This window comes from Rhinatrema bivittatum, unplaced genomic scaffold (genome assembly GCF_901001135.1).
Source record: "Rhinatrema bivittatum unplaced genomic scaffold, aRhiBiv1.1, whole genome shotgun sequence".
Taxonomy (NCBI): domain Eukaryota; kingdom Metazoa; phylum Chordata; class Amphibia; order Gymnophiona; family Rhinatrematidae; genus Rhinatrema; species Rhinatrema bivittatum.
The window spans coordinates 249,502-265,300 of NW_021820712.1; the positions used below are offsets into that span (position 1 = coordinate 249,502).

General features: G+C 46.6%; 1 protein-coding gene across 3 annotated transcripts in view; it reads left to right on the forward strand.

The window, feature by feature from the left end:
* The window catches only part of LOC115081990 (E3 ubiquitin-protein ligase TRIM41-like), a 31,145-nt gene extending 20,415 nt beyond the window's left edge, over window positions 1-10,730 (forward strand). The window contains exons 4-7 of one of the 3 annotated variants that reach the window (XM_029586248.1): window positions 221-243; window positions 9,244-9,249; window positions 9,350-9,379; window positions 10,563-10,730. In XM_029586248.1, the coding sequence (XP_029442108.1) occupies window positions 221-243; window positions 9,244-9,249; window positions 9,350-9,379; window positions 10,563-10,584 (81 nt within the window). In that variant the 3' untranslated portion in view covers window positions 10,585-10,730. The other 2 variants (XM_029586247.1, XM_029586249.1) reach the window with 2 other exon arrangements.
* The last annotated feature ends 5,069 nt before the right edge of the window (window positions 10,731-15,799 follow it).

Here is a 15,799-nt window from a genome sequence, read left to right on the forward strand (position 1 = left end):
GGGGGTTGTAGTAATTTAATTTGGTAGGTCTTGGGGGGGGGGGTCAGGAGGGTGGGGGTTGTAGTTAGTATGGCTCTCACGGAATTATATTTTAAAATATGTGGCACTCATGGCTCTCTCAGCCAAAAATGTTCCCGACCCCTGTCCCTAAAGTGTATAACAGCTGCTCATGATCTGTAGGGTGGAGCAAGAAATAATCTCTGTCTTGTTTCTCCTCTAGGATGTGAAGGAAACCCTGAGCAGGTACAAGTTTCTTTCTCATCTTTTCTATGCGGTTGGAAATTTATATTTTTGGTGATGGAGTTTGGAGGGGATAATAGGGGTAACAAAGGATCTTATTGATTGGTGAACTGGAGGGAGAAGTGGGATTTGGTTTGGATAAGTTCCTGGAGGAAAAGTCCATAAACCATTATTAAGGTGGAGCTGTAGGAATCCCCTTCTCACTGGGATGAGCAGCTTGGACTCTCTCTACCCCTTGGGATCCTCCCAGGTACCTGATGGACCTTTGGTCTGACCCATAATGGCAAAGTCTTATGTTCTTGTAGAACCAGCACCAACGCAGGCCTTGATCCCCTTCCCACTTGGGTAATGGCTCAGGCTGTGTAACCCAGAACCCAAACAGGGGAACAACTCCAGATAAACACTCCTACTCTCTTTAACTCTTATCCAGAATGCCAGAGCTAGAATTGCTGCAGCCGCTTTTATAAGCAGCAGGGGGTGGGGGCGCTATTCCAGCAACCTCAGTGGAGGAGCTGTTCTGAATAGTTCACTCCTCCCTCCACTAACTTTCCCATCCTAGCTCACAGGGTTGAAGACCAGGGCATCATCAGGATGATCCCATCTGCTCCATCTCTATCCCCTGGGGTTGAACATCTCCCAGAATAATCCCAGTGACTCACTTACCTGTAGTTATATCTCATTCTCTCCACCTGTCCCATGTCCATCTCCTGGGGTTGAACATCTCCCAGAATAATCCCAGTGACTCTCTTACCTGTAGTTATATCTCATTCTCTCCTCCTGTCCCATCTCTATCTCCTGGGGGTGAACATCTCCCAGAATAATCCCAGTGACTCTCTTACCTGTAGTTATATCTCATTCTCTCCACCTGCCCCATGTCTATCTCCTGGGGTTGAACATCTCCCAGAATAATCCCAGTGACTCTCTTACCTGTAGTTATATCTCATTCTCTCCTCCTGTCCCATGTCCATCTCCTGGGGTTTTAACCTCTCCCAGAATAATCCCAGTGACTCTCTTACCTGTAGTTATATCTCATTCTCTCCACCTGCCCCATGTCTATCTCCTGGGTTGAACATCTCCCAGAATAATCCCAGTGACTCTCTTACCTGTAGTTATATCTCATTCTCTCCACCTGTCCCATGTCCATCTCCTGGGGTTGAACATCTCCCAGAATAATCCCAGTGACTCTCTTACCTGTAGTTATATCTCATTCTCTCCTCCTGTCCCATCTCTATCTCCTGGGGGTGAACATCTCCCAGAATAATCCCAGTGACTTTCTTACCTGTAGTTATATCTCATTCTCTCCTCCTGTCCCATCTCTATCTCCTGGGGGTGAACATCTCCCAGAATAATCCCAGTGACTTTCTTACCTGTAGTTATATCTCATTCTCTCCTCCTGTCCCATGTCTACCTCCTGGGGTTGAACATCTCTCAGAGTAATCCCAGTGACTCTCTTACCTGTAGTTATATCTCATTCTCTCCACCTGTCCCATCTCTATCCACTGGGGTTGAACATCTCCCAGAATAATCCCAGTGACTCTCTTACCTGTAGTCATATCTCATTCTCTCCTCCTGTCCCATCTCTATCTCCTGGGGGTGAACATCTCCCAGAATAATCCCAGTGACTCTCTTACCTGTAGTTATATCTCATTCTCTCCTCCTGTCCCATCTCTATCTCCTGGGGGTGAACATCTCCCAGAATAATCCCAGTGACTCTCTTACCTGTAGTTATATTTCATTCTCTCCACTTGCCCCATGTCTATCTCCTGGGGTTGAACATCTCCCAGAATAATCCCAGTGACTGTCTTACCTGTAGTTATATCTCATTCTCTCCTCCTGTCCCATGTCCATCTCCTGGGGTTTTAACCTCTCCCAGAATAATCCCAGTGACTCTCTTACCTGTAGTTATATCTCATTCTCTCCTCCTGTCCCACATCCACCTCCTGGGGTATAACCTCTCCCAGAATAATCCCAGTGACTCTCTTAACTGTAGGTGTCAGAACGCTGAGTTTCGAAAACCAGAGGCTGTTTCTACTGACCTGAGATTGGATTTCCCACTGAGATACCCTCAGCAATTGAAGAAAGTGATCACAAGCTTTGGAGGTAGAAGAATCTCTCTCTTTTACTTTTGCTTTATTTGTTTGCATTAAATCATTAGCAGTCAGAATGTGGAGTTTCTCAGATGCAGATCTGCAATCTGTCTGTACAGATAAGAGATTGCTCCTATCTTCCCCTTCCCCTTCCTCTGTTTTTGGTCCTGATCCCGTTCTTTCCTGTCTTCCCCGATCTCTTATTTATTCTTTCTCTTGCATTTGCCAAAATCTCAAATTGCAAAGCCTGCCCTATGAAACACATTTTAAATGTAAATCTCTGAGATCTCTCAGTATATTCTACAGAGAGACTTGTGGAGGAAGAGAAGGCAGAGAAGGGGATATGATTGGGATTTATAAATCAGGAATGGGGTGGAACGGGTAAATAGGGAACGGTTATTTACCCTTTCAATAACAATAGGACTAGGGGACATCCCATGATAGTAGCAAGCGGCAGATTTAATTCCAATCATAGGAAGTATTTTCCACTCGCAGCACAATCAAGCGATGGAATCTGTTGCAGGAGGACGTGATTAAGGGACGTAGCATGGGGGGATCAGAAGAGGATTGGAGAAGTCCCTGAAGGAAAAGTCCATAAAGAGTTATTAGCCAGGAGGACTCAGGAAAGCCGGCGCTTATCCCTGGGAGTGAGATACAAGAAATGGATCAACTATTGGGGGTCTGCCGGGTACTCGTGCCCCAGACTGGCACTGTCAGACAGGAAGCTGGGCTCGATGGACCTCGTCTGACCCAGCAGGACACTTCTTATGTTCTTATGGAAATAATAAATATCATTTACACTCTCCTACTCTCAGTTATGTATAAGGTGAAGGGAATTTGTTTTTGTTATAAAGAAATATATAGAAGTGTACAGGTCAATATTCAAAATCTGAGCCGTGCAAACCCCCTAACCCCCGCCAAGCCCCCTCCCATAGAGTAAAATGTGCCAGGGGGATCTCAGATCCTTGCAGCTCCTCTCCCCACCCCCTCTCACAAAACCCTCCCCTGCCCCCGGAGCAGCAGAAACCCTGCTGGGAGTGAGGGAACCTCTTATATGCTTACGGTGCTTCCAGTACTTTTCTGCTACGACGAGCGCTGGAAGCGTAAGCAGCCCTCAGATTTAGGGAAGTAGATTCAGAGGAACATTTATCCCACTAATCATACAGCACAAGTTATCCCGCTAACTTTACATGATAAAATGTCCAGTAACCTGCCTGCTGAATATGACCCCCATGTAATATTTAACTTTATATATAGATAAGTCCTCACTTTACTGTGAATATTGTGTTTTACCAACAGAGAGAGCAGCTCAGTCCATCTGTTACTCACTTCCTACTGAATATGACCCCATGTAATATTTAACTTTATATACAGATAAGTCATCCCTTTACTGTGAATATTGTGTTTTACCAACAGACACAGCAGCTCAGTCCATCTGTCACTCTCTTCCTATTGAATATGACCCCCATGTAATATTTAACTTTATATACAGATAAGTCCTCACTTTACTGTGAATATTGTGTTTTACCAACAGAGAGAGCAGCTCAGTCCATCTGTCACTCACTTCCTACTGAATATGACCCCATGTAATATTTAACTTTATATGCAGATAAGTCCTCACTTTACTGTGAATATTGTGTTTTACCAACAGAGAGAGCAGCTCAGTCCATCTGTCACTCACTTCCTACTGAATATGACCCCATGTAATATTTAACTTTATATGCAGATAAGTCCTCACTTTACTGTGAATATTGTGTTTTACCAACAGAGAGAGCAGCTCAGTCCATCTGTCACTCACTTCCTACTGAATATGACCCCCATGTAATATTTAACTTTATATAAAGATAAGTCCTCACTTTACTGTGAATATTGTGTTTTACCAACAGAGAGAGCAGCTCAGTCCTTCTGTCACCCACTTCCTACTGAATATGACCCCATGTAATATTTAACTTTATATAAAGATAAGTCATCACTTTACTGTGAATATTGTGTTTTACCAACAGAGAGAGCAGCTCAGTCCATCTGTCACTCACTTCCTACTGAATATGACCCCATGTAATATTTAACTTTATATGCAGATAAGTCCTCACTTTACTGTGAATATTGTGTTTTACCAACAGAGAGAGCAGCTCAGTCCATCTGTCACTCACTTCCTACTGAATATGACCCCCATGTAATATTTAACTTTATATAAAGATAAGTCCTCACTTTACTGTGAATATTGTGTTTTACCAACAGAGAGAGCAGCTCAGTCCTTCTGTCACCCACTTCCTACTGAATATGACCCCATGTAATATTTAACTTTATATAAAGATAAGTCATCACTTTACTGTGAATATTGTGTTTTACCAACGAGAGAGCAGCTCAGTCCATCTGTCACCCACTTCCTACTGAATATGACCCCATGTAATATTTAACTTTATATACAGATAAGTCATCACTTTACTGTGAATATTGTGTTTTACCAATGAGAGAGCAGCTCAGTCCATCTGTCGCTCACTTCCTACTGAATATGACCCCATGTAATATTTAACTTTATATACAGATAAGTCATCACTTTACTGTGAATATTGTGTTTTACCAATGAGAGAGCAGCTCAGTCCATCTGTCACTGACTTCCTACTGAATATGACCCCATGTAATATTTAACTTTATATGCAGATAAGTCCTCACTTTACTGTGAATATTGTGTTTTACCAACAGAGAGAGCAGCTCAGTCCTTCTGTCACTCACTTCCTACTGAATATGACCCCATGTAATATTTAACTTTATATACAGATAAGTCCTCACTTTACTGTGAATATTGTGTTTTACCAACAGAGAGAGCAGCTCAGTCCATCTGTCACTCACTTCCTACTGAATATGACCCCATGTAATATTTAACTTTATATACAGATAAGTCCTCACTTTACTGTGAATATTGTGTTTTACCAACAGAGAGAGCAGCTCAGTCCATCTGTCACTCACTTCCTACTGAATATGACCCCATGTAATATTTAACTTTATATGCAGATAAGTCCTCACTTTACTGTGAATATTGTGTTTTACCAACAGAGAGAGCAGCTCAGTCCATCTGTCACTCACTTCCTACTGAATATGACCCCCATGTAATATTTAACTTTATATAAAGATAAGTCCTCACTTTACTGTGAATATTGTGTTTTACCAACAGAGAGAGCAGCTCAGTCCTTCTGTCACCCACTTCCTACTGAATATGACCCCATGTAATATTTAACTTTATATAAAGATAAGTCATCACTTTACTGTGAATATTGTGTTTTACCAACGAGAGAGCAGCTCAGTCCATCTGTCACCCACTTCCTACTGAATATGACCCCATGTAATATTTAACTTTATATACAGATAAGTCATCACTTTACTGTGAATATTGTGTTTTACCAATGAGAGAGCAGCTCAGTCCATCTGTCGCTCACTTCCTACTGAATATGACCCCATGTAATATTTAACTTTATATACAGATAAGTCATCACTTTACTGTGAATATTGTGTTTTACCAATGAGAGAGCAGCTCAGTCCATCTGTCACTGACTTCCTACTGAATATGACCCCATGTAATATTTAACTTTATATGCAGATAAGTCCTCACTTTACTGTGAATATTGTGTTTTACCAACAGAGAGAGCAGCTCAGTCCATCTGTCACTCACTTCCTACTGAATATGACCCCCATGTAATATTTAACTTTATATAAAGATAAGTCCTCACTTTACTGTGAATATTGTGTTTTACCAACGAGAGAGCAGCTCAGTCCATCTGTCACCCACTTCCTACTGAATATGACCCCATGTAATATTTAACTTTATATACAGATAAGTCATCACTTTACTGTGAATATTGTGTTTTACCAATGAGAGAGCAGCTCAGTCCATCTGTCGCTCACTTCCTACTGAATATGACCCCATGTAATATTTAACTTTATATACAGATAAGTCATCACTTTACTGTGAATATTGTGTTTTACCAATGAGAGAGCAGCTCAGTCCATCTGTCGCTCACTTCCTACTGAATATGACCCCATGTAATATTTAACTTTATATGCAGATAAGTCCTCACTTTACTGTGAATATTGTGTTTTACCAACAGAGAGAGCAGCTCAGTCCATCTGTCAGTCACTTCCTACTGAATATGACCCCCATGTAATATTTAACTTTATATACAGATAAGTCCTCACTTTACTGTGAATATTGTGTTTTACCAACAGAGAGAGCAGCTCAGTCCATCTGTCACTCACTTCCTACTGAATATGACCCCCATGTAATATTTAACTTTCTATACAGATAAGTCATCACTTTACTGTGAATATTGTATTTTACCAATAGAGAGAGCAGCTCAGTCCATCTGTAACTCACTTCTACTGAATGTGACCCCCATGTAATATTTAACTTTATATACAGATAAGTCCTCACTTTACTGTGAACATTGTGTTTTACCAACAGAGAGAGCAGCTCAGTCCATCTGTCACTCACTTCCTACTGAATATGACTCCATGTAATATTTAACTTTATATACAGATAAGTCATCACTTTACTGTGAATATTGTGTTTTACCAACAGAGAGAGCAGCTCAGTCCATCTGTCACTCACTTCCTACTGAATATGACCCCATGTAATATTTAACTTTATATACAGATAAGTCCTCACTTTACTGAGAATATTGTGTTTTACCAACAGAGAGAGCAGCTCAGTCCATCTGTCACTCACTTCCTACTGAATATGACCCCATGTAATATTTAACTTTATATACAGATAAGTCCTCACTTTACTGTGAATATTGTGTTTTACCAACAGAGAGAGCAGCTCAGTCCATCTGTCACTCACTTCCTACTGAATATGACCCCATGTAATATTTAACTTTATATACAGATAAGTCATCACTTTACTGTGAATATTGTGTTTTACCAACAGAGAGAGCAGCTCAGTCCATCTCTCACTCACTTCCTACTGAATATGACCCCATGTAATATTTAACTTTATATACAGATAAGCCCTCACTTTACTGTGAATATTGTGTTTTACCAACAGAGAGAGCAGCTCAGTCCATCTGTCACTCACTTCCTACTGAATATGACCCCATGTAATATTTAACTTTATATATAGATAAGTCCTCACCTTCCTGTGAATATTGTGTTTTACCAACAGAGAGAGCAGCTCAGTCCATCTGTCACTCACTTCCTACTGAATATGACCCCATGTAATATTTAACTTTATATACAGATAAGTCATCACTTTACTGTGAATATTGTGTTTTACCAACAGAGAGAGCAGCTCAGTCCATCTGTCACTCACTTCCTACTGAATATGACCCCCATGTAATATTTAACTTTATATACAGATAAGTCCTCACTTTACTGTGAATATTGTGTTTTACCAACAGAGAGAGCAGCTCAGTCCATCTGTCACTCACTTCCTACTGAATATGACCCCATGTAATATTTAACTTTATATACAGATAAGTCATCACTTTACTGTGAATATTGTGTTTTACCAACAGAGAGAGCAGCTCAGTCCATCTGTCACTCACTTCCTACTGAATATGACCCCATGTAATATTTAACTCTATATACAGATAAGTCATCACTTTACTGTGAATATTGTGTTTTACCAACAGAGAGAGCAGCTCAGTCCATCTGTCACTCACTTCCTACTGAATATGATCCCCATGTAATATTTAACTTTATATACAGATAAGCCCTCACTTTACTGTGAATATTGGGGCGGATTTTAAAAGGCCCGCATAGGCCGCCGGCGCGTAAAGGGGAGGGAGGGGGCGTGTCCGGGGGCGTTCCTGAAACTTTGCTGACAAAGGTAAGGGGGGGGGGGTTTAGATAGGGCCAGGGGGGGGGGGTTAGGTAGGGGAAGGAAGGGGAAGGTGGGGGGAGGGCGAAGAAAAGTTCCCTCCCGAGACACAATTGGAGCATCCGCGGTGCGGCAGAGGAGGGACAAACAAGGGAAAACGCAGGGAGAAGCGAGGAAAATTTCCCCTAACCCTCCCGGAACGGCGCCCGAAGCCCGGAGAGCTGGTCCTGAGCTGTCTGCTCCAGTGGGGGTGAGTGAACCGGGCTCCCCGGTGTCACCCCCGACGCTGCTGCCAGCAAAAGGCCGGGTCCTCGACCCTCAGCAGCGGCCTCTACCAGGGGGGGGGTGGTCCCCTCAGAACCTTCCAACCCCCCTGGGAGGCTCCCAGGGCGCGGGAGTCTTCTTCTATAACTTCTCTCTCCTTTGATTCTAAATCCTCTTCTTTTTTTAAAACCAACCAAATCACTACAAATCCTGACTAACTAACACTACCCAGGATCCCAGAGTCTGTGGGTGACCCTGCCCCATCTGCTGGAGACAGAGTAAGACTGAGGGGCTGTGGGTGGCGCCTTACTATATGTAGGGATGCCCTAGAGGTCTTGCTCTGTCTCCATCTGCTGGTGCGGAGTCACAACCCAGGTGTCTGGACTGATCCAGGCACGTACAGGGAATTAATGATTTTTACCACTAGAAATCTCTTTGATAATTACCCTGAGAAGTCCCAGCAATGTTATCCTGATTGTATCCTCAGCATCAGCCTTAGAACAGGAGACAAAATGCAGAATCAGTTCAGAGAGAACTTCCTGGCTCAGAAATCAATAAAATCCCAAAGAGGAACCTCTGACAATTCTGAATTATCTGTCAAATAGCAATAAGAAGACAGCGTGAATTTGTCTGGGATTTCTGTTACACGTCTGATGCACATAAAACCAGAGAATTATCATTTGTATAAATATCTGTTTATGATTCTATTCTAGCGCATATAAAATGCCAAGTTCTTTCTTTATAACAGAGGAAATGTCACAAGTTCTCTGATGGACGTTTTATAAACTGGAAGCTCTAACATTTCTCTATTTCTTACTGTTTCTTCCCGCCCTGCAGGACTGGGTAAGTTTTATTCTCAGTCTGATAAATATATTTCTGCCTGGCACTGTATTTATTTCTCTTCTCTGACCTCTGATCCGTGTTTCTCTTTGTTTTAATTCAGACTGGTGGATGGGATGTGGCAGATATGCAGGTAACTGCCTCTGATATAACTAATTATACAAATGATCCCGTCTATGAATGAGAGCTGCTACAGGGTCTCCTCCAGCCTCACCCTTCCCCTCCTGTCCCCTGCCTGCTTCCTGGGAGGGGAGGGGTTGGGGCAGGAAGCAGAGGGCAGTTCTGTTACCTGAGATTCAGAGCCCTGGGTGCTCATGCAATGGGTCCCCTGCTAAGCACAGTCAGGGCATAGATAACCCCAGCACTCTCCTCCCTCAGACACCAGCAGTATCTTTACCCTCTTCCTCCCTCTCCCCTCCAAGCCTGATCTAAGCATTCTCCTCTTCTTCCCCTTCCAACCTCAGCAGTCTCTTTTCCACAGGCTCCCACTCTCAGCTGTGAAGCTGCTGCCCCTACAGCCTCTTGAGCTCCCCTGGCTCTTCCTCCATCACTATCACCGTCCCTCCATTCCCTGCCCCTCACCCACCTTCTGTCTGAAATCATCCTCCCTCTCCTCCCCCTCCCCTCTGCATGCCCCTGCCCTCCCCTCCCTTCTCAGCTGTGACTCTGCCGCCCCTGCAGCCTTCCCTCTCCTCTGCCCCTTGCTCTGTGCTGGCCCCGCTCTTTCCGCTCTCTGCGTCTCCTTCCCGCCTGCGTGGCCGGTGCAGCTTCTCCCAGTGCAGACCCCAGCGCCAGCACCGCTCCCTCCTGCCCCACGGGGCAATTACTGCACTTCCTGCCGCAGGAGCGCATGCAGGGAGTGACACAGACCCCGCCCCTTATACTAAGGACTGCCCCTGGCTTTAATGGTGGGGGGTCACAGGGGGAGGGGTTTCAGGGAAGGGAAATATAAATGGGAAGAGGAGGCCAATGGGGCTGTGAGTTATAGGAAGCCCGGCAGGGAATTAGCCAATTAGAAACTCCCTGTCACTGATGATGAAAGGGGAATCAGTCCAATGGGAGATACTGGAGAGCAGCCGGCCAATAGGATCACTGGTAGGTCTGAGCCCTGTCAGTGAGTGGCAGCCAATAACAGAGCTCCTCTCATAGACTAAGGAACTGACTCAGGGAGCAGCCAATGAGGTTTAGGGGTGGGAGAGTGAGGAGCCAATGAGAGTTAGAGCTGGGGGTATAGGGAACCAATGGGGGTTAGAGGTGTGTGAGGAGCCAATGAGGAGAGTGTGCTCATGTTTATTAATGTCTCCTCCTCTCTGCAGTGCCTGTGACTCTGGATCCTGAAACTGCGAATCCCTGGCTCCTCCTGTCTGAGGATGGGAAAAGGGTCAGAGTGGGAGAGAGAAAGCAGAGCCTCCCCCCCAGTCCCCGGAGATTTGATTCTTATCTCTGTGTGCTGGGGCGTGAGGGCTTCACCTCGGGGAGACATTACTGGGAGGTGGGGGTGGGGGAGGGGGGTTACTGTGAGCTGGGGGTGTGCAGAGACTCTGTGAGGAGGGAGGGGGGGGATCTCACTAACACCTGAGGAGGGATACTGGGGAGTGAGGCTGTGGGATGGAGGTAAATGCTGGGCCCTCACCTCCCCCAGGACCGAGCTCCCCCTGAGTGAGAGACCCCGGGCAGTGGGGATTCTCCTGGACTATGAGGCAGGGGAAGTTTCATTTTACAATGCAGAGAATAAATCTCATCTCTACACCTTCTCCCACACCCTCACTGGCTCTCTCCTGCCTTTCTTCTGTACTTATAAAGCAGCTCTGAGGATCCTCCCAGTGCCAGGCTGGGAGTGAGAGACCCCGGGCAGTGGGGATTCTCCTGGACTATGAGGCAGGGGAAGTTTCATTTTACAATGCAGAGAATAAATCTCATCTCTACACCTTCTCCCACACCCTCACTGGCATCTCTCCTGCCTTTCTTCTGTACTTATAAAGCAGCTCTGAGGATCCTCCCAGTGCCAGGCTGGGAGTGAGAGACCCCGGGCAGTGGGGATTCTCCTGGACTATGAGGCAGGGGAAGTTTCATTTTACAATGCAGAGAATAAATCTCATCTCTACACCTTCTCCCACACCCTCACTGCCTCTCTCCTGCCTTTCTTCTGTACTTATAAAGCAGCTCTGAGGATCCTCCCAGTGCCAGGCTGGGAGTGAGAGACCCCGGGCAGTGGGGATTCTCCTGGACTATGAGGCAGGGGAAGTTTCATTTTACAATGCAGAGAATAAATCTCATCTCTACACCTTCTCCCACACCCTCACTGGCTCTCTCCTGCCTTTCTTCTGTACTTATAAAGCAGCTCTGAGGATCCTCCCAGTGCCAGGCTGGGAGTGAGAGACCCCGGGCAGTGGGGATTCTCCTGGACTATGAGGCAGGGGAAGTTTCATTTTACAATGCAGAGAATAAATCTCATCTCTACACCTTCTCCCACACCCTCACTCCCTCTCTCCTGCCTTTCTTCTGTACTTATAAAGCAGCTCTGAGGATCCTCCCAGTGCCAGGCTGGGAGTGAGAGACCCCGGGCAGTGGGGATTCTCCTGGACTATGAGGCAGGGGAAGTTTCATTTTACAATGCAGAGAATAAATCTCATCTCTACACCTTCTCCCACACCCTCACTGGCTCTCTCCTGCCTTTCTTCTGTACTTATAAAGCAGCTCTGAGGATCCTCCCAGTGCCAGACTGGGAGTGAGAGACCCCGGGCAGTGGGGATTCTCCTGGACTATGAGGCAGGGGAAGTTTCATTTTACAATGCAGAGAATAAATCTCATCTCTACACCTTCTCCCACACCCTCACTGGCTCTCTCCTGCCTTTCTTCTGTACTTATAAAGCAGCTCTGAGGATCCTCCCAGTGCCAGGCTGGAGTGAGAGACCCCGGGCAGTGGGGATTCTCCTGGACTATGAGGCAGGGGAAGTTTCATTTTACAATGCAGAGAATAAATCTCATCTCTACACCTTCTCCCACACCCTCACTGGCCTCTCTCCTGCCTTTCTTCTGTACTTATAAAGCAGCTCTGAGGATCCTCCCAGTGCCAGGCTGGGAGTGAGAGACCCCGGGCAGTGGGGATTCTCCTGGACTATGAGGCAGGGGAAGTTTCATTTTACAATGCAGAGAATAAATCTCATCTCTACACCTTCTCCCACACCCTCACTGCCCTCTCTCCTGCCTTTCTTCTGTACTTATAAAGCAGCTCTGAGGATCCTCCCAGTGCCAGGCTGGGAGTGAGAGACCCCGGGCAGTGGGGATTCTCCTGGACTATGAGGCAGGGGGAGTTTCATTTTACAATGCAGAGAATAAATCTCATCTCTACACCTTCTCCCACACCCTCACTGGCTCTCTCCTGCCTTTCTTCTGTACTTATAAAGCAGCTCTGAGGATCCTCCCAGTGCCAGGCTGGGAGTGAGAGACCCCGGGCAGTGGGGATTCTCCTGGACTATGAGGCAGGGGAAGTTTCATTTTACAATGCAGAGAATAAATCTCATCTCTACACCTTCTCCCACACCCTCACTGCCCTCTCTCCTGCCTTTCTTCTGTACTTATAAAGCAGCTCTGAGGATCCTCCCAGTGCCAGGACTGGGAGTGAGAGACCCCGGGCAGTGGGGATTCTCCTGGACTATGAGGCAGGGGAAGTTTCATTTTACAATGCAGAGAATAAATCTCATCTCTACACCTTCTCCCACACCCTCACTGGCTCTCTCCTGCCTTTCTTCTGTACTTATAAAGCAGCTCTGAGGATCCTCCCAGTGCCAGACTGGGAGTGAGAGACCCCGGGCAGTGGGGATTCTCCTGGACTATGAGGCAGGGGAAGTTTCATTTTACAATGCAGAGAATAAATCTCATCTCTACACCTTCTCCCACACCCTCACTGGCTCTCTCCTGCCTTTCTTCTGTACTTATAAAGCAGCTCTGAGGATCCTCCCAGTGCCAGGCTGGGAGTGAGAGCCCCCGGGCAGTGGGGATTCTCCTGGACTATGAGGCAGGGGAAGTTTCATTTTACAATGCAGAGAATAAATCTCATCTCTACACCTTCTCCCACACCCTCACTCCCTCTCTCCTGCCTTTCTTCTGTACTTATAAAGCAGCTCTGAGGATCCTCCCAGTGCCAGGCTGGGAGTGAGAGACCCCGGGCAGTGGGGATTCTCCTGGACTATGAGGCAGGGGAAGTTTCATTTTACAATGCAGAGAATAAATCTCATCTCTACACCTTCTCCCACACCCTCACTGGCTCTCTCCTGCCTTTCTTCTGTACTTATAAAGCAGCTCTGAGGATCCTCCCAGTGCCAGGCTGGGAGTGAGAGACCCCGGGCAGTGGGGATTCTCCTGGACTATGAGGCAGGGGAAGTTTCATTTTACAATGCAGAGAATAAATCTCATCTCTACACCTTCTCCCACACCCTCACTGCCCTCTCTCCTGCCTTTCTTCTGTACTTATAAAGCAGCTCTGAGGATCCTCCCAGTGCCAGGCTGGGAGTGAGAGACCCCGGGCAGTGGGGATTCTCCTGGACTATGAGGCAGGGGAAGTTTCATTTTACAATGCAGAGAATAAATCTCATCTCTACACCTTCTCCCACACCCTCACTCCCTCTCTCCTGCCTTTCTTCTGTACTTATAAAGCAGCTCTGAGGATCCTCCCAGTGCCAGGCTGGGAGTGAGAGACCCCGGGCAGTGGGGATTCTCCTGGACTATGAGGCAGGGGAAGTTTCATTTTACAATGCAGAGAATAAATCTCATCTCTACACCTTCTCCCACACCCTCACTGGCTCTCTCCTGCCTTTCTTCTGTACTTATAAAGCAGCTCTGAGGATCCTCCCAGTGCCAGGCTGGGAGTGAGAGACCCCGGGCAGTGGGGATTCTCCTGGACTATGAGGCAGGGGAAGTTTCATTTTACAATGCAGAGAATAAATCTCATCTCTACACCTTCTCCCACACCCTCACTCCCTCTCTCCTGCCTTTCTTCTGTACTTATAAAGCAGCTCTGAGGATCCTCCCAGTGCCAGGCTGGGAGTGAGAGACCCCGGGCAGTGGGGATTCTCCTGGACTATGAGGCAGGGGAAGTTTCATTTTACAATGCAGAGAATAAATCTCATCTCTACACCTTCTCCCACACCCTCACTGGCTCTCTCCTGCCTTTCTTCTGTACTTATAAAGCAGCTCTGAGGATCCTCCCAGTGCCAGGCTGGGAGTGAGAGACCCCGGGCAGTGGGAATTCTCCTGGACTATGAGGCAGGGGAAGTTTCATTTTACAATGCAGAGAATAAATCTCATCTCTACACCTTCTCCCACACCCTCACTGGCCTCTCTCCTGCCTTTCTTCTGTACTTATAAAGCAGCTCTGAGGATCCTCCCAGTGCCAGGCTGGGAGTGAGAGACCCCGGGCAGTGGGGATTCTCCTGGACTATGAGGCAGGGGAAGTTTCATTTTACAATGCAGAGAATAAATCTCATCTCTACACCTTCTCCCACACCCTCACTGGCTCTCTCCTGCCTTTCTTCTGTACTTATAAAGCAGCTCTGAGGATCCTCCCAGTGCCAGGCTGGGAGTGAGAGACCCCGGGCAGTGGGGATTCTCCTGGACTATGAGGCAGGGGAAGTTTCATTTTACAATGCAGAGAATAAATCTCATCTCTACACCTTCTCCCACACCCTCACTGGCTCTCTCCTGCCTTTCTTCTGTACTTATAAGCAGCTCTGAGGATCCTCCCAGTGCCAGGCTGGGAGTGAGAGACCCCGGGCAGTGGGGATTCTCCTGGACTATGAGGCAGGGGAAGTTTCATTTTACAATGCAGAGAATAAATCTCATCTCTACACCTTCTCCCACACCCTCACTGCCTCTCTCCTGCCTTTCTTCTGTACTTATAAGGCAGCTCTGAGGATCCTCCCAGTGCCAGGCTGGGAGTGAGAGCCCCCGGGCAGTGGGGATTCTCCTGGACTATGAGGCAGGGGAAGTTTCATTTTACAATGCAGAGAATAAATCTCATCTCTACACCTTCTCCCACACCCTCACTGGCTCTCTCCTGCCTTTCTTCTATACTTATAAAGCAGCTCTGAGGATCCTCCCAGTGCCAGACTGGGAGTGAGAGACCCCGGGCAGTGGGGATTCTCCTGGACTATGAGGCAGGGGAAGTTTCATTTTACAATGCAGAGAATAAATCTCATCTCTACACCTTCTCCCACACCCTCACTCCCTCTCTCCTGCCTTTCTTCTGTACTTATAAAGCAGCTCTGAGGATCCTCCCAGTGCCAGGCTGGGAGTGAGAGACCCCGGGCAGTGGGGATTCTCCTGGACTATGAGGCAGGGGAAGTTTCATTTTACAATGCAGAGAATAAATCTCATCTCTACACCTTCTCCCACACCCTCACTGGCACTCTCCTGCCTTTCTTCTGTACTTATAAAGCAGCTCTGAGGATCCTCCCAGTGCCAGGCTGGGAGTGAGAGCCCCCGGGCAGTGGGGATTCTCCTGGACTATGAGGCAGGGGAAGTTTCATTTTACAATGCAGAGAATAAATCTCAT